This window comes from Electrophorus electricus, chromosome 10 (genome assembly GCF_041902795.1).
Source record: "Electrophorus electricus isolate QZ-2024a chromosome 10, ASM4190279v1, whole genome shotgun sequence".
In the NCBI taxonomy this organism is placed as follows: Eukaryota; Metazoa; Chordata; class Actinopteri; order Gymnotiformes; family Gymnotidae; genus Electrophorus; species Electrophorus electricus.
The window spans coordinates 3,948,805-3,966,950 of NC_137506.1; the positions used below are offsets into that span (position 1 = coordinate 3,948,805).

General features: G+C 40.0%; 3 protein-coding genes across 4 annotated transcripts in view; 1 reads left to right on the forward strand and 2 right to left on the reverse strand.

Moving 5' to 3' along the window:
• Positions 1 to 18,146, forward strand: part of pcgf5a (polycomb group ring finger 5a) — a 67,522-nt gene that overhangs the window by 41,613 nt on the left and 7,763 nt on the right. The gene's annotated exons all lie outside the window — the stretch shown is intronic.
• ppp1r3ca (protein phosphatase 1, regulatory subunit 3Ca) lies at positions 116 to 3,071 on the reverse strand. Its single transcript, XM_027029535.3, has 2 exons — positions 2,612 to 3,071; positions 116 to 2,096 (listed from the first exon to the last, which is right to left on the reverse strand). The coding sequence occupies exon 2, from the start codon at positions 2,069 to 2,071 to the stop codon at positions 1,136 to 1,138; it is 936 nt and encodes a 311-aa protein (XP_026885336.2). The 5' UTR covers positions 2,072 to 2,096; positions 2,612 to 3,071; the 3' UTR covers positions 116 to 1,135.
• fgfbp3 (fibroblast growth factor binding protein 3) lies at positions 15,991 to 17,708 on the reverse strand. The gene is made up of 2 exons (XM_027029538.3): positions 17,564 to 17,708; positions 15,991 to 17,049 (listed from the first exon to the last, which is right to left on the reverse strand). The coding sequence occupies exon 2, from the start codon at positions 17,045 to 17,047 to the stop codon at positions 16,346 to 16,348; it is 702 nt and encodes a 233-aa protein (XP_026885339.2). The 5' UTR covers positions 17,048 to 17,049; positions 17,564 to 17,708; the 3' UTR covers positions 15,991 to 16,345.

Genomic DNA, 18,146 nt, shown 5'->3' on the forward strand with positions numbered 1-18,146 from the left:
GTTTTATATTGAAAATATTTAATGAGGTTGAGCACATTTATGCTTAGAATTGAATTATTTTGATATGAATATAAGGGGTCGCAATTTCTGATATATAGTCAAGGTAAACAGAAAATTTGTTTAAACATATGGGAATTTATTTTAACCACATAAATACATTTAGACAGGCAACCAGCCACACAAGACAGCTTCATATTTGAGCATACATCTCACATAACAATCCCATTATAAAACACTTTCCTTCTTCACCATACACAAACTATACAAAACCACAAGTCACACTGGTATTCACATAGCAACGGCCCATCCCAGCTGCAAACAAGACGCCTATGTAAGGAAATAAACACAGCTGAATAGCCAGAGCTTATACATTCATCTTTAGTTGGTGCAATTACATGTGATTAATTCACAGATCAATGCTTATAGCATCAATCTGAAACCATCGAATCCCATGGTGCTGAAATAATTGAAGAGTAATTTATGATCAATAAAAGTTTCAGTATTACTGCTTCCTTTCATTGATCATCATAAAAGTGCCTCATCAAGTAGAAATTAACCCTTCAATATGAAGGAAGCCCTTCATAGTGACCCAGCTGTTCCCACCTGCCACGCTTTACAGATTTAATTATTATTTAAATGCTTAAAAGGTTACTGTAAATTTAAATAACATGGCTGGATTTCCTTTCCAATTGGCAGGACAACAGTAGCAGTTTGGACTCTTTTCAAAGTTCATTACAGCAGATCAGTATACACGTAAACAGATGCAAGGCACACTGATAACACACAACAAATGTAGATATTTGTTAAGTATTGAACAGAAATAACATTAGATGTTAAAGGTTTAAAAAAATGTCCATTTAGCTGAATATGGTTCATTAGTTTTACAATGAAGCATGCTTCTAATGTTTCACTTCAATGAAACAAGGTAAAATTCTTTATTTCGAACAAATTTTAAATTATCTTCCATCTTTATACTTTAATAATCAATAATCAGTGTATATATAGCTTATATCTACAACAGCAGATCAAGCTTCTAAAAGCCTTATGGGAAGAAATGCTAATGCCATTGTTAGTACTTTGGAAAGTAGAGCTACATAACGTCCCATTAAAACTCTTTATCTTTAACTGTCACAGGTTACCAGTAGGGGGCACTAGTTTTAATGCACCCCCAACTCTGCCACTTGGGGATGAATCCCTTACAGTTGCGTGGGCTGCCAAACTGATCCAGCCCCATATCACTTTTTGTCCCCTGCTTTGGGAGCTCTTGTGGATTCTTCTGTTCTGCTTGTGAATTCCATTCGTTGTCCGGCTTCCAAGCGGCCGCTACCATTCCGTAATTTCTCCCATTATTGTTGTCCCAGTACGTCTTCCCTCCAGTGGTGTAGCTGATGCAAAATTCCACCTTATTCTGAAGTGCCACTGGCGCAGGCTGCTCAATAGTGAAGGAGAACGTGTCTGTGTCTTGGCAGCCGTAGACATTATTCATGTACGTGCACGCGACATCCCGGTAGCTCTTCCACGAGTCAAAGGTGATCCGCACATGGACGGACTTCTCGAAGGCCAGGTTGCGCACGGCAACCGTCCCAGTCAGGGCCTTCTCCTGCAACGAGCAGCTCTCTAGGCACACGCAGTTCTTCATCAAACGCCTGCGGAAGTCCAGGTAGTCAGCGGCGGGCTGAGAGAAGTCCAGGACCCTGCTCTGGGGGGAGCCGACATACAGGCCGACCACCGAACCCTCCAGCTCGCTCACGTCAAACTGCAACGAGGACGCCGGCCTGCGCTCCCTGCTGTCGGATGGAGAGAAGACATGGACGGCAGTGAGCGACATGCCCTTGGAGTCAGCGAACACCACCCTCTTCTTGGACTTGCTTTTGGGAGTCTGCCAGTCCAGACAGCGGGGTGCAAGCGAGGCCTTGGCGCTGAGGCAGGGCCGAAGGGACTGGTAGCACCTGCTGCCGCCCTGCTTCCTCATCCTGCACTCTTCGTAGGTGCTGAGGAAACTCCGCAGAGGCGGCGAGTGGCCGATGTACAGCTGAACCGCCACGTCCACGGGCATGACCGGACCCGGCATTGAGCGCTCAAAGAAGTGCAGAACACTATATACATACACACACGCGCGCATACAGAGACAAACACAACGCAGCAGCGTTAGCACATAAGCGCCATTTTCCCGTTCATTACTCCCTGAATACAAATATGGAAAAACGATTAACCTACATCTGTGTTCAGCTCTTTTGGAGGGGCGCTTAATGTAGGAACTTATGCACAAGTCTTTAAAAAGTTCATAAATGAGCAAAACTAAGAAGGACGTAGTGCAGAAGCGTGCCTCCTTATTTCAACAGCTTTATTTTATTTTAAATAGTGAGAATCTTTCAGTGATTGCACAGAGACTTAAACTAATTGCACAAGATTCTTGTCCAAGTAGCTATGATAAAATAAAGTCAAATGTTATATATGTTATTGCTATTTATAATTCCAAGATAAAACGTTAGGTTCCAACAAGCAATCATAGGCCCGTCTCATTTCCTACCGTTTACATAGCAGAAAACATTTCTCACAAAAACTATGGCTTTTCACACTTCATACATTATACTTCTGCAAACTTCCTTACCTTGCAGAAATAATTGAAAATCTTTAAAACGCGAGGAGAAAATCGCATGGCAGGCGGATCTGAACAACCTGACTTTAAGAGGTTTAACAATTTCAGGAAAACCTCCCGTGAATCCGAGGTTGTAGCGAGAGGATTTCGTGTGACCGGGATTACGACTGTGCTTTAACCGACACCCCCCCCACGAACGCTCCACTTACCGGCGCAGGAGTGTCGGCGGGCGCTGCAATTTCAACAGCCCCTTCTAGCTAATTTGCATATTTTACCAATCGAACCATTAACAGCCAATAACAGAGGCACAAAAATCAGTTTCGGCCAATCGGAGAACAATGGTATCTGGCCAATCCACAGGAGATTTCAGCAACGCACCGGCCTCTGAGCCAAGGCAGATGACACATTTCTTGGAAGGTTGTGTGGACCCCTGCCGGTTCAAATAATATCCCACTTGAGTTTGGTGACTGACTATCGTTTCAATATAATATAGGTACGAAAGTTTATTAAAGGAAGACCAGACATCATTATGTTGCAGATTCATTTATTTAATCTTTTAAAACCAACCCCTCAATTGGATTGAAAAATTTCACAAAGATCTTCTTGCTTTTTTAAATGTAGCAGTAAAAACTATATATATATATATATATATATATATATATATATACTTTAAAAAAAAAATATATATATATATATATATATACTTTAAAAAAAAAAAAAAAATATATATATATATATATATATATATATATATATATAAATTAAATTATTATTAGCACCATTCTGTTTGAACCTGCAGACCCTCATCTGTGGATGGTCTTTCCCATCCTCCTCCTGTTGATGTTTACCTTGGCCATTTGGTCCAAAGTGCAGTTTAGTAGTTTGACCGCATACTGGTCATGATTTGTAGGCCTGACAAAGAAGTGAAATCCAGTTCAAGAGTTCAAGAACTCTCTTGTTGTTGATGACATCAGGTGACACGTCGACCAGTTGATTAACCTATTGAACTGGAGGTATTTCCTCAAATATCCAAGTGTTACTTCAAATACTTTCAAATAGTTAACAGTAGAGTGGTTGTGAGAAAGTGGCACCTAATTGATTGAAGATAAGATCTACTCTTTTGTCATGATGAAAAGGTTGTCTTTCCTTTCTTTAACAAGAAAAAATTCATACATATTTGATTAATTAACAATCATTTTTATTTAAAAACAAAGAAACTTCAGGCTACTTGCTCTGCTTGTTGTATTAAATATATAGACATGTGCTTCGTTTTGCATTTCTTTATAAAATGGTAAAAATCCATTAAAACTGTTTTGTTGCCTGTATGCTGAAAAACCAAACAAACCAGAAAACAAACAAAAAATTAAATTAAGAGATAAGACATGAGATTTTTTTTTCATGTACTCACCTACCTCAGTTTGATCAAAGCAATGTTTATGTTATCCAGGCATGGTGTCAGACAATATTTTCACAGATATCATTATAATTATCAGAGAAGGTATTATTTAAAATATGTGTGAGTGGAGGGGGTGTATTCCTTGTAAAAAAGTTTTTCTTTGCTTTTTATGCAAAAGATAAAAAATAAAAAACCTTCTTATTTCGTGTGGCATGTTTTATTACAAGGAAATAATAAATCTAGCAACTACACATGTGTACTTACTCTTCTGCTGATGGTTGGTTAAATAGTTAGCCCTACTCACAAAGAGCATTTGTTTACATTGATGCTTGTAGGTGTACACAGTTCCTAGCAAGCAGGCCTGTTCTCTCTCAGCTACACCAGTGTGGTATTGTGTAGGGTGCCTTAACCTACGCAGAGCAAAAGACCTTTATAAGACTTGTCTGTATTCTACTGAATTACCTCTTTTATAAATGAACCATAATTCATTGTCTTCATGCCCAAATCCTCCCTTTTTCCCTATGTAATTAATTTTTGTGTGCATGCATGTGTCGTCGCCTGTCAAACTGTACAAGTTCATATGGCATGTGAAGCTTCTATAGTATGTGGTATAAATCAGATAGACCAGCATATTCTGTAAATGTTCAACAGAGCGCTAGAATGGGGCAAGCTGTCTGACCATGTGTCTATGGATTTTCCTTGTCACTGACCTCTTTGGCTTGCTCATAAAGACCTGCACCTATTAAGCAGCTGTGAAACATGATCTACTGAATTGAACGGAGTACAATCCAGCACTTGCACTGCGAATATATTCCAAGTACATTACCATAGAAACTGGTAGAACACGTTGCTGGGAAGACCTTGGTCAACGCCTATATTGGTATTACCATATTGGTAATCATGATTATTTTCTAAACAGGGTTTAATACTGTACAGTGTAATGGATAATAATGAATGCTGTAAATGTCACTTCTTCCACCTTGGGCTTCTTAAAATTAAAGGTGGCCTGAGGCAGATTAATCAAGGTACTGCACTCCCCTAGGACCTCCAACCTTACCGCATCACTGTTGGTGTTATAGAGATGGTGGTCTATGTCTTCTTTGGAGCAGGTGATGTGAGGTGACCACTGTGTTTCTGTCCCAGTAGTTGCCTTGTAAACACAAATGGGTTTAAAAGCAAGGTTGCATGTCTCCTGATGTAATGTTGAGCGGTTAGGAGGGGGACGCATATGAGCATGAGAATACATAGCGAACATAATGAAACGAAACACTCAATGACAAAAAGGGGTAATAATGAAACACAGAAGCAAAAAAAAAACCAAACACAAGACAGGGTAACCATGATAACATACATGCTAGCAGGGGCTGAACATGACACCTGATCTGCTGTCTTACCTCTCTCCTTAGAGAGAGACATGCAATTCCTCCTGAAGATTTCATGGAGCTCTCCCGGAGCCTGCTTCTCTACCTCACCAGCCTCCTTGAACTGCTGTTTCAGGTTACTATGCAGTTCTGTTACATTTGTTCCAGGTTACTGTGCAATACCATTACTGTCTGTTTGTCACAATTGGCAGCAAATATTCACCACTCAAATAGGAATTCTACAAAGCTAATAGAGCATTTAATTCTATTTAATTATTTTACACAAAATTATATATTTAAAAAAAAACTTTGGTGACTGGTGAATGGTTTTTCTCAAAAAGCTAGCTGTAATTTCTGGAAATGTGTGCAAACATTTGTGGAAACCATAATGATTAACGTGGATGGCTTCATCAATATGTGGTGTTAATCCCCTCTGTGGGCTGCCCTTATAATCTCCTGTATCAGTGTGCATGCGCTCCAGCTCTGTGATAGTGTTTTCAGGTGCCGCGTGTAATCAAAAGTGGTGGCTTGTATCGGGTCATTCACATCATGCCCTATGGTCCCTATGGCCTGGCCTTCTGGGATGCCACAGAGTAACCTGCTTTTGGTGGGCTGAAAAACTGCAGATTGTAAGTTCAGCTTACTACTGTTACATGATAATGACAGAGAGGTCTTCCTTTTCCCCCCCAGAGAGCAGAGCCAGTGCGGCTCCCTTTGAGTCCCAGTTACTGAAGGCTGAGGCTTTGTTGAAATTCAAATCAGTGATGTCCCGACAGATGGGTGAAACCTTAAGCAGGTTAGGAGCCCTTACGAGTTATACGTTACAAAAACTGTAACGTAACCTTTAGAAGGTTGTGATCAAAGTTAGTCATATGGAAAATTTGTGATGTCTGAACTAACAGCCACTGGACATGACAGTCTGAGTTTAGCCAGTTTATAAATTAATCCATGTTATGTCTTAAAAATTTGAAGGGACAGAAATTCTTGAAATGGTGTAAATTCTATATATAGAATTAGTATTAGCCCTGTTATACACACATTAACTAAGCTGACATTTCTTATCTGTCCAGCAAGTCTTGCATCAGAGAAAGTTGTGACATACCAAGTTTACCTCTGTGTCAAATCTTTTTTTAGACTGGTGGTTGGCGTAGACATAGAAAAAACAGGGGTGGGGATTCAGAGAGAATACAGCGCTCTGATTTTCTGAAACCTCTCATGCTTGGTAAGAATCTAATTTGGTATGAAGCCAGGGTCTGTTATGAAATCTTTTTGCCCTTGTAGTGTGTTGAAATGTAAATGAAATTAAAGTAGGCTTACAGAGGCTTGCTGTGCTTTGATCCAGTATAGTAATGCTCTGCTAAGGATTTACTGAACATAAATCTGTTTAAATATATGGGAGATTTATGGAATATAAAATATATGGAAATTGCAGTACATTATATGGTAATGTTTTTAATTTTATTTTCATGCATTTATCTGCAGACTGTTTTATTTTCAGCAGTTATAATACAGTGACTATAATTCATTTCTACTTCCTAACACACACACACACACACACACACACACACACACACACACACACACGTTCACACAGATCTCTCTCTCAAAATCTTCTATAAACTTCTAGGAGGTGAAACAGTTCAAAACAGTAGATTTATAAATCATGCCATAATTTGATGGTGATTTAACGTTCCAAAAGTGCAGATGAGTTCTTGTTTCCTAACTTCATTGCTACCATAAAAACAACTGGCAATGTACACAGATATTATTAATACATTGACCATTAGCATTAAAAACTTCCTTTTCTCTGGACATGACAAATCCCTAACTGTAATAGTTCAAAGGTGTTCAGTGAAAACAATAGCATTTGCAATTTGTATTTGCATAAGGAAGTAGGATTAATAGCAGCTAGTTTAACAACGAACCTTGAATAAAGTAATTAATTAAACATAGTGTTTGGATGTTGGATGCTTTATTACACAGAAATAATCCTAAATACTACATATTGAGTAATCTCTCTTTCTGAATATTTATCTGCCCCCACGTGGTGCTTCGGCATTGGTTTTGGGTTATTTCATGCCATTTTAGTAGGACACCTCTCAGGTACTGCATGGAACCTTATTGGAGATGAACCTCGCTATAGCCATTCCTATCTTCTTCTGAAAAATTCATAAGAAATTGCAGGCTTTTGAGGCTACAGTACCACGGTTACCATTTGACTGGTCATTTATCCCACTCTTGACAAACATGTCTTTGATGTTTTTGTCTGAAGAAGATTCCAGGGAGCAACTCTGGTGTATTGTAGTAAAATATGTAGAGGTAGTCAAAATTGCAGTGAAGTACAGAAGGTTTCCAGAGAAGCCGTGCATTTTTATCAGAGGTCCTTTATCAGCTGTGCAAGCAATCTCTATTGAATTAATGTTATCATTTTACATCTATCTTTTCTTACATAAACTAGTTCAAGCTCCTAGAATGGAGAAGCACTTTGCTTTCACAGCTGATGAAGGGCCTAAATATTTCAGAGTAGCTCTGGTTGTAGTTAGTGGCTGGCATCGTTAGTATTGTTCACATACTGCAAACCTGGCACTATGCTTCATGGCAGAGGACACAATACCAACCTTGAAAAGAACTCACCTAGACCTCCTGAGTGTGGGCATGGAAAATGAGGCCCAAAATAAATACAGAAACTTGCATTTGCCTCACACTTTTCTCCAAAACAACTTACAATTGTGTCCAAGTACAGATTGAGCAATAGAGGGTTAAAGGCCTTGATCAGGGGCCCAACAGTAGTAGTTGGGCAGTTGTGGGGTTTGAATTAGTAACCTTCTGATTACTGGTGAATCCAGTACCCTAACTGCTGAGCTATTATTGCCTGTATAAAAATAAGATAATTAAAAAAATAATAGATAATATTGGTTGTAGAAATGTACATATGTAGAAATTACATTTTTTTTTCATTGAATCTGGTATGTTTGGGTCAAAGGTCCCTCATTTTCAGGGTCAGATATTAGTCCAACGTCCTTGTACTGTTTCAGCTGGCAACACACTTGAGCCAAGTCTGCTAACGTTGACAGGACTGAAGCAGATGTTTGTGTGGTGGGAGATCCCCCAGGGCATGGTGACCTCTAAAACAAGCCCCACACCACCTGCACCTCCCACGTCTCTCCTGAGAATATGCTCTCTTACATTTGATCGGTCCCTGGCTCTCACTCTGAAAGACTAGAAAGCTGCTTATACTTAGACACTTGCTATCCAGGTCACAGGGGTAAAAGCATATCTCAAGCCAAATTACCCACTAAAAAGAAGAGAAAACCTCCTTTGTGTAACTATAAATACAAGAAGTTTGTATTTGCAATTACCATTTACATTAGGAATTAGAATTTATAGAAGCTGCTAGTATTTATAGAAGCTTAGAAACTGGCAATGCAAACAGGTCATTAATGCAATGGCCATTAACATTAAAAAATTCCTTTCCTCTGGACACGACAAATCCTTAACTGTGAGGGTCCAAAGGTGTTCAGTGAAAACAATAGTATTTGCAATTGGTATTTGCATTAGGAATGAGGATATATAGAATCTAGTCTAATATTGGGGCTAGCATAAAATAATATCCTAATTAATTAAATATAGTGCCTGGGTGTTATAGTGTTGTTAACAGAAATAATCGTAAATGCTACATGGTGGTTTTGTCTGTCTCTCCTTCTGACTATCTATGCGCCCCCTTGTGGTACCTAGTGGAGTCACGTTTCTGCTAACATGTAGTGATATATTTTCACCGGTAGGTGCCACTTCTGTCTAGGCTGTGGTAGAAATCTAATTCTCAACGTGAGTCCTATATGATTTTTAGCCTTTCACTCTGGCGACAGGTGCTGTAAGATCGTAGAGACTCAGCCTCTAAACTTTATTATTTAAAAACAGTGACTGCAAGTTAACAAAGTGAAGTCAAGCGTCTTGTCGTTACCCACTTAAAAGTCTCGCTCACGTGAACACATGAACACAAAACAAATCCTTGAATAAACTAAGTGCGTTGTGATTAAAATAATCCCATACTTCAAGTGTTGTAATTGTTGTAATCAAATTAATTACATCCTACAATCCAATGTAGATAAAGGAAAAAAAGATTACATTTTTCTTTTCCAGTTTCCTTATAATTAGGTACTGTTGGGCTCCTGAGCAAGGCCCTTAACCCTCAATTACTGAAGTTGTATTCAGTCATAATTGTAAGTTGCTTTGAAGTGTAAGCTAAAGGCTGTAAATGTGAATGTAAATGAATCTTTCCATCACCACGAGGACTGTGAAGACTCAGCTATCACATGCCCCTAAGTGAACATGAACCTTTCTTTGTAAACCAATGTACACCTTCACTTTAAAACAGATACAAACTATAGGGCAGAATAACAGTTAAACCTGACGACAGTATCATCACAAACACAAAATGATTTTCAAGTGAGACAATCCTGCAACAAGTGAAGCAGTCGTGGTCAAAGACAAATACAAAACCAATCAATTTCAAATGTTTTCTGCAACAAATGTTCTCTTTCTGGAGATTTACTTGAACTTGAACTTGAACTTGAACTTGAATTTACACAAATGTTACCATCAAGTAATCTAAAAACCAGCTGCACAAAAAACCCCTCCAACGCTAAATTAGGCGTAGTGGTTTATGGACATCAGCTGGACAAAATTCAATTGGATTCAGTTCAAGGTCTTATTTGCCAAATGCACATATGTGTAGCTCATACAAAGGTGCTGTGAGATGAAATGTGACAGCTCTAAATAATAACAATAGACTAGACAGTACAGACAACTTCACAAAGGTGGGTGTAGTGTGGGTCTTAAAAACAAGATTATCTAAGACAAAACAAAAACGCACCTGGAGTGTCTCTAAATGTATGTATTTATTTATATGATAAACATTGTAAGAGTAAATCCAACTCTCTTCGTGGTAATTCAGCACTGCAGTGTTTGCTGAGGTATGAATATAAATAGGATACTGAGATTCAGTAAGCAAACGCTTGTGGATTTATTAAACTGATGTTTGTTTTTAAAGGGAAATGACTTTAGAATTTGCATAACAGCGAGGGAGAGGCTTGAACGACATGAACGACACTGTTTGTTATATCCCAGAAGCTTCGGATACTGTGTCAGGCAGTAAACGTCAGTCGAATCACTGATTCTGTAGGTATTTTGGCATTTGTTATGTTATCTTGACCAACCCCAAAGACTCAAAGAGTCTTTCTGTTCTATCTTCTGCATCTTATCCAAAATAGGGGTTAAAGTGTGCATAATGATTTCATATTAGTAATTATCTGGAATATTTAAGATCTTGTAATGTGCCTCATATAGGAATGTCTTCTGCTATAATCTGTGAACAATCCAGCACTTTCCGTAAGTGTCTAATGCACATAAATCACCATGTAATTTTAGATATTTAGTCTCACTTCTGACACTTATTTCAGACAAGCATCCAGATTTCTGAGATACTCTTCTGTAATTTGTATTGCACTACATCCCTTAACTCCGTATTATTGACCGAACTAACAAAAACATACATTAATAACATGAACCAACATTTGAAAGCTAGACCTCTTGCTCGTGTTATCCTTTGTGCAAGTTTTAACAACTAGGACAGTGAAGGAGTAAAAAAAATCATAGCATAGCTAATAAATAACACATTCGGTTGCAAACACCGTAGTCTCATATTAGTATTTCAAAATCATTATCAAGCTGGCATGAATGTGCAAACATAAATGTTAGCATAAAACATTATGTAAACGAGTAGTTGCCATAAGCAACTGGGAAAGGGTTTAGAAGCACAGAGACACTATTTTTTGTCTTCTTCTTCTTCTTTTCTTCTTATATCCTATATGTTAGAAGTAAGCTACAGGGAGTGCAAATCCTTATATACATAGAGCAAACTAATGTAGGACATTAATGCGCTACAGTCTTGTTGAGTAACCTTATACTGTTTACTTACTGGTGTAACACACAATTTTGTGAGTGCATGAACTGTCCCTGTGCTACGTGGTTCCATGCAGCTATGGTTCCCGCTGCTGTTCTGTTAGGAGCGAGTAATCTACTCCTTTCTGAGCCTCTAAACTCTTTTCTTATTCTCTAATTGGCCTGAACGTGAAGCTATGGGCCTAAAGTGATGGGACAGTGGTAGAAGGGGGCAGGGAGGGATGGTAGATGCCATTTTAGAAAAGACACTATAGGAGGGGTGTCCGAAAGAGTTCACCCCCACCCCATTTTGTACCATCCTGTTCCAATGTGGGAAGAGGCTTGAATCTCTTTATGTGGTTGAAGGGTGTCCTGTGGGGTTTTGAGTGCTGGGTCAGATGTGTCTTTGCTATGCCTGGTGGTAGGCTGGGAAAGGAGGACCTCAGTGGGGTGTCTGGCAAGATGCCTGTTTTAAACACTTGATTTATGTGAGGACAAAGTACGTGTGTGTGTGTGTTTGTGTGTGTGTGTGTGTGTTTGTGTGTTTGTGTGTGTGTGTGTGTGTGTGTGTGTGTGTGTGTGTGTGTGTGTGTGTGTGTGTGTGTGTGTGTGTGAGTGTGTGAGTGTGTGTGTGTGTGTGTGTGTGTGTGAGTGTGTGAGTGTGTGAGTGAGTGAGTGAATGTATGCACAGAAACAAGTGTTTGATATTCTGGCTACGCTTCTACTCTGTATTTAATAAAAATACTCTGGTTCTGTAAAGAGTGGTTCTGCATTCTGGACTGTACTCAAAACGCGCATAAACACACACAAAGCTCATGCTGATGTTGCATAGACCCAAATATTTTAATTCTGCCATAAAATACAATGAAGTATGCAGTGCATAATCACCTGAAGTCATATTTAAAGGTGCAATAAGCAGAATTCTGTTATACCCCGGCCAACCCTGGGAGCTGCAGTTAATGGTTTGTGATTCTCTGTGATGTGCAAGTATGGAAGTACGGCTGGAATAATTCAAAGCACACATACTATATATGGGCTCTTGCTTTTTCTTTGTATTGTATATCTAAGCAGCTTCCTTTCTTTTTGACATTTCAGTGATTTCACTGTCCCTGTACAAACCTACCCAATTCCCTCAACTTTCAGCAGTGAATGTTGATCCATCACAGTACAAGCCTTCCTAATCTCACAAGGCATGAAATGTTATGCTCAAAACCTTCATTTACACTTTTATCCAATGTAACTTACAATTCTGACATTTCACATCTTGAGCAACTGAGGATTAAGGGTCTTGAACAGGCAAACATTTGATAATATTTGATTGAGTCAAATACCTTAACCACTGAGATACCACTGCCCTCATGCTAGTGTCAAAGAATGCTATTGTCATAGAATGTAGACCCAAACATGGAGGACACTAGCGTTTCATTCTGAATTAACTACTCTATAACTTAATCTATAATCAAATATTTGTAAAGGCTTTTGTTGTTGTTATTTACATCATTCACGGAAAGTGCCTGCTAATTCTTAAAACACTTTTTATATACATTATTTTCCAAAAAAAATTATTCAACGCCTTACTGTGAAAAGAAAGATAAATAATAATAATAATAATAATAATAATAATAGTAATAATAATAATAATAATAATAATCATACATACATACATACATACATACATACATACATACATACATACATACTAGATAAATAAATGTCCAAATTCACAAACAATTCAATTGACAATTTTTCTTGTCATTTACTTTGGATCCTTGCATGCATTTTAAATTAAATATAATCCATATTCCCCCAATCCCTACCACTGATGCAATGACTGTAGGGCATGATCAATAATTAATGATTGAACATCCTACCAAATTTCCACCATCACATCACTGCCATGTCACAATCACTGCAGCATCACAGCACCATCAGGTCATCAACACTGCAGCATCAAATCACCGTTAACATCACGTCACCACACGTCACCATCACGTCACCACACGTCATCATCACGTCACCATCACGTCACCACACGTCATCATCACGTCACCACACGTCATCATCACGTCACCACACGTCATCATCACGTCACCACACGTCTTCATCACGTCACCACACGTCATCATCACGTCACCATCACGTCACCACACGTCATCATCACGTCACCATCATGTCATCATCACGTCACCACACGTCATCATCACGTCATCATCGCAGCACCATCTGGTCATCATCACGTCATCATCACGTCACCATCACGTCATCATCAGGTCATCATCGCAGCACCATCTGGTCATCATCACGTTATCATCACGTCACCATCACGTCATCATTGCAGCACCATCTGGTCATCATCACGTCACCATCACGTCATCATCACGTCACCATCACGTCATCATCACGTCATCATCGCAGCACCATCTGGTCATCATCACGTTATCATCACGTCACCATCACGTCATCATCACGTCATCATCGCAGCACCATCTGGTCATCATCACGTCATCATCACGTCACCATCACGTCATCATCACGTCATCATCGCAGCACCATCTGGTCATCATCACGTCATCATCGCAGCACCATCTGGTCATCATCACGTCACCACACGTCATCATCACGTCATCATCACGTTATCATCACGTCACCATCATGTCATCATCACGTCATCATCGCAGCACCATCTTGTCATCATCACGTTATCATCATGTCACCATCATGTGATCATCATGGCACCATCCCTGCTGGGTTGATTAAGAATTAGAATGAAAACTATGCTGTCTAGCACTGGGGTGATTTTCCCAATAGCATCAATTATTCAATCTCTCTCTCTCTCTCTCTGTCTCTCTCATTCTCTCTCATTCTCTCTCTCTCTCTCTCTCTCTCTCTCTCTCTCTCTCTCTCTCTCTCTCTCTCTCTCTCCCTCACTCTTATCTTACCATAGCTGTTTTAAAAAGTACAACAAAGTTTCTGTTTTCCCTCCATGAAAATGTAAATGTTCATTGTTCAATGTGTGTGTGTGTGTGTGTGTGTGTGAGTGTGTGTGTGTGTGTGTGTGTGTGTGGGGAGCTATCCCGACATAACCCCCCTCTCACACACACACAAATTTAACGTCCACAAGACACAACACCCCCGGCTCTGAGACTCTAAGAGCAAGTGAGATCATTCCTCAGTTAAATCTTCAGCTGTCTCCAAGGTCTGCTACGATACAAAAGGGTGATTAGTCTCTCCGATTAACGCTCTGCATCAGCCAGACAACAGACTGTGTTTGGGGAATAGTAATCCGGGAGCACAAGCCCTCGCTCTCTGGCTCCTTCCTTTGGCCTGTCCCTTTCTGCCCCCTGCTTCATGATATTTTGTGTTTGTACTGATGTAGGTTGACTGAAAGTAGAGGCACAGTTTTGGTGTTTTGTTATGAAAATTCAACATATCTGTTCTGTCTATTCAAACAATATATTTTACACATATTTTCCCCGCTCTACTCAGTCTCTTAGGTCATATAAAAAATCATACCAGGCCATGTATAGAGTCTAATCTTCTATAGTTCCTAAAAGATTCTGTGCAGTTTATGGAAATTAATAAAGAAATAAATTTTTTAAATATGAAATTAATTAAAATTTCACCACTTTCATTCTCCAGGTTAAGGAGCCTATTCCTTTTTCATTTAATTATAAGTGCTTCTTTCAAAAAGGTAAGGATGTTCATTTCTCAAATAACAGAGAACATCGATTGGAGCTATGTTCTCTGTAATTGCAATTGTATTTGTTTGTGTGTGTGTGTGTGTGTGTGTGTGTGTGTGTGTGAGAGAGAGAGAGAGGGAGAGAGAGAGAGAGAGAGAGAGAGAGAGAGAGAGAGAGAGAGAGAGAGAGAGAGAGAGAGAGGGAGAACTCCTATTATCTGTAACTATGAATTCAATAAAAAAACCAATTATTTTGAAAATGCACAGAAATCACATCTGTAGCAGGCCATGATGATGTTGGTACAAGGAAGCTGTTACCTCTGCATCAATACACCTGCTCCTTACACACACACACACACACACACACACACACACACACACACACACACACACACACATGCACATTTGTTTACCTACCATTCTGACTTCTTAAGGATAAATGTCCCTTTGATCTCGGTATAGCTGAGGCTTCCTGTTACCATGGTGCCCATTCCATACTGTATCAGCTATCACTTCTTAAAACTGTACATGAAGGTCAGAAGAACTTACCACACATTTTCTCTTTTCTTTTTTGCATTGTTCATATATTTAGCCATTTTTTTGTTTCTTAGCTCACCACATTGTTAAGTTAACTGTTCCACTTTTTTTTTTTTTTTTGGAGTAAAAAGACATTTTGATGTCACATGAGGATTTGCTGTAAAAGGACAAGTGCCTCTTAGCTCAGCTCATGTCTAAGCTTTGATTCTGTTTCCATAGACGTTCAAGATTAGATAACTGCCCCTGTGCATCAAGACACAGTTAAAAGCTCAAAACTCCTCAGATTTCATGGAGAAGAAAGGCAGTAGCATTTTTAAAACTTGCAAAACTTTAAAAAAACCTTTAAAACTTCACACACAAAAATTCAACAAATGTGTTCTCTCTATTCATACATTTGTAGAATACAAGTTAACAAAATATTTAGTGAAATTACATAGCAGATATTGTCCATCTTACACATAAAAGGATCAAACATCTCTTAAATACAAATTGTTAGTTTATTTAGTCTACAAAACATTTACAAAGATTTAGTCATCACTAAATATCCAAAGAAACAACTGTCTAACTTTCTAAATATTTCCCAAATGTCTCACCATCTATAATTTGTTAAAACCCACATTATTTAGAAAATGCATATTAACATAGGATGAATTAGCATGCATAATTTGTTGTCTTTGATAGGATTTCACATCATTATCTCTAATGTGTGCGCGTGTGCGCGTGTGTATGTGTGCATGTGTGTGTGCGCGTGTGTGGAATCTGGTCCATCCAACATTCTTTGTCACACACTGGCCAGAAGCAACTTTGAATTCTGAACTTCAGAACCAGTGGCTTCAGCCATCGAGCAGCTTGATAAAGAAACTGCAGACGGAGTGCCAGCCCTCGCTGCAGTAGCTCTCTCCTGTCTCTGTATCTGCCGCGGCCTCGCCGCCGTCCCCGAAATCTGCCTCCCTATCGCTCTGCATGGGCTCCTCCTCCAGATCTTCTGCCTTGGCCTGCTTCCTCTTCTCCCTGGCTCCTTCCTTACTGCCCGTTTTCTTGCCCATCAGCTCCCCTTTGCTGCCACCCTCAGCACGGCCACCCGCGCCCCCCGGTTTGGTTTCGGTCAGCTTCATGTGGGCAGCAGCCGGCCCTTTCTTGCACAGACGTGTCTTCAACACCTTCTCCCCCTCACATGCGCTGCTCCTCTTCTTCAGCTTCCCCACCACCTGCTTCCAGTACTGGGCTGGCTGGACACCATAGGCAGAGCACTCCTGTGGTTTGCCTGAGAACTGGCAGGTATAGGCCTCCCCCGCGGGGGTGGAGCATCTCACCTGGAGCAGCATGCTGTTCCCACCCTCGTGCACTGCCCAGGTGCACCGGTGGCCATCTTTGGTGCTCAGCTCTCCGGAGCTCAGGGCGGGCTGGCTCGTAGGGCCGGCATTGCCGCTGCCGGCCTCTGACTTCGGCCTAGTCTTCTTTTTGGCCTCGGCACAGGGCAGCGAGACGAGGAAGAGGAGCAAGGGGATGAAGAGTGGGCTTGACCGATGCCGCATGTCTGCGATGAGAAGTACACAAGGAGGAGATAAAGCTTTGTTAAGGGAAGAATAGCATCCGTACAGAAAACCACCAAGCAGGACAGGAAAAGAAAGAACCTGCGGGGGGTGGATCTAGGATTAGGGCATGATTATAAACCACAACAAGGATACTAAATTAATGTAGAGAAATAAAGCTGAACAATGCTGTTTACTGAATGCGTAACAATGCTGTTTACTGAATGCGTAACAATGCTGTTTACTGAATGCGAAAAAAATAAGTAAAACTGAAAATGTAGGGGGACTGGTATAAAAAGATTCATCTTCCACAGAGGTTGGAGACATGAATACCACAAAACAAAGTCTCCCTGAACCTCATCTTATAGCAGCAAAAACAGCCTACTCAAGGCATAGATGTTTCAACTTTTTTTTTCCCTATCACCAGTTTCTTATAATGGCTCCATCCAACAGAAATAGAATTAAATCTCAATGAAGTTTAACGTAGATCTATTGTTTACCTCCGTGTATTTTACTTACCGAGAAGAGAAGTTGCTTCAGGACTGCGAGAGCAAAGGGGTCTGAAGAGAAGAGTTAGAAACAGGGGGCAAGACCTAAAGAAGGGAGGGGGTGCCAGGGATAAAGAAAGAAGGGAGAGGAGGAGAGGAGGAGAGGAGGAGGGGAGGAGAGTATCAATGGCACAGGCTAAAACCTCCCTGATCTGGGCCCCTCCCTCCAACTCTGAAAACAAACAGACTCTCCTCCTCCTCCTCACACCCTTCCTCTCTAGTAACGGGGCTCCGACTTCTAAAATCCCCTCTGGGCAAATATTTGCTCAGATCTGTGCTAAACCAAAATATATTTGTTGACAGATTTTCTACGTTAAGTTTGTTTTTATGTGAACAATTGATAGTGAAAATGTAGCTGAAGATGCAATAAGTTGTCATAGAAAAAACCCCCACAATATCTACAAAGAAATTAGTCAGTATTTATCCAATTTACCAGTAATCAATGCATTAGCCAACTGGAGCAATTTACAGGATTCGCAGTAGATTACAGTTGCCCACCCTGGATATAATCAGTAGATACTAAAGCTAAACTATTGTTACTACAACATAAACAG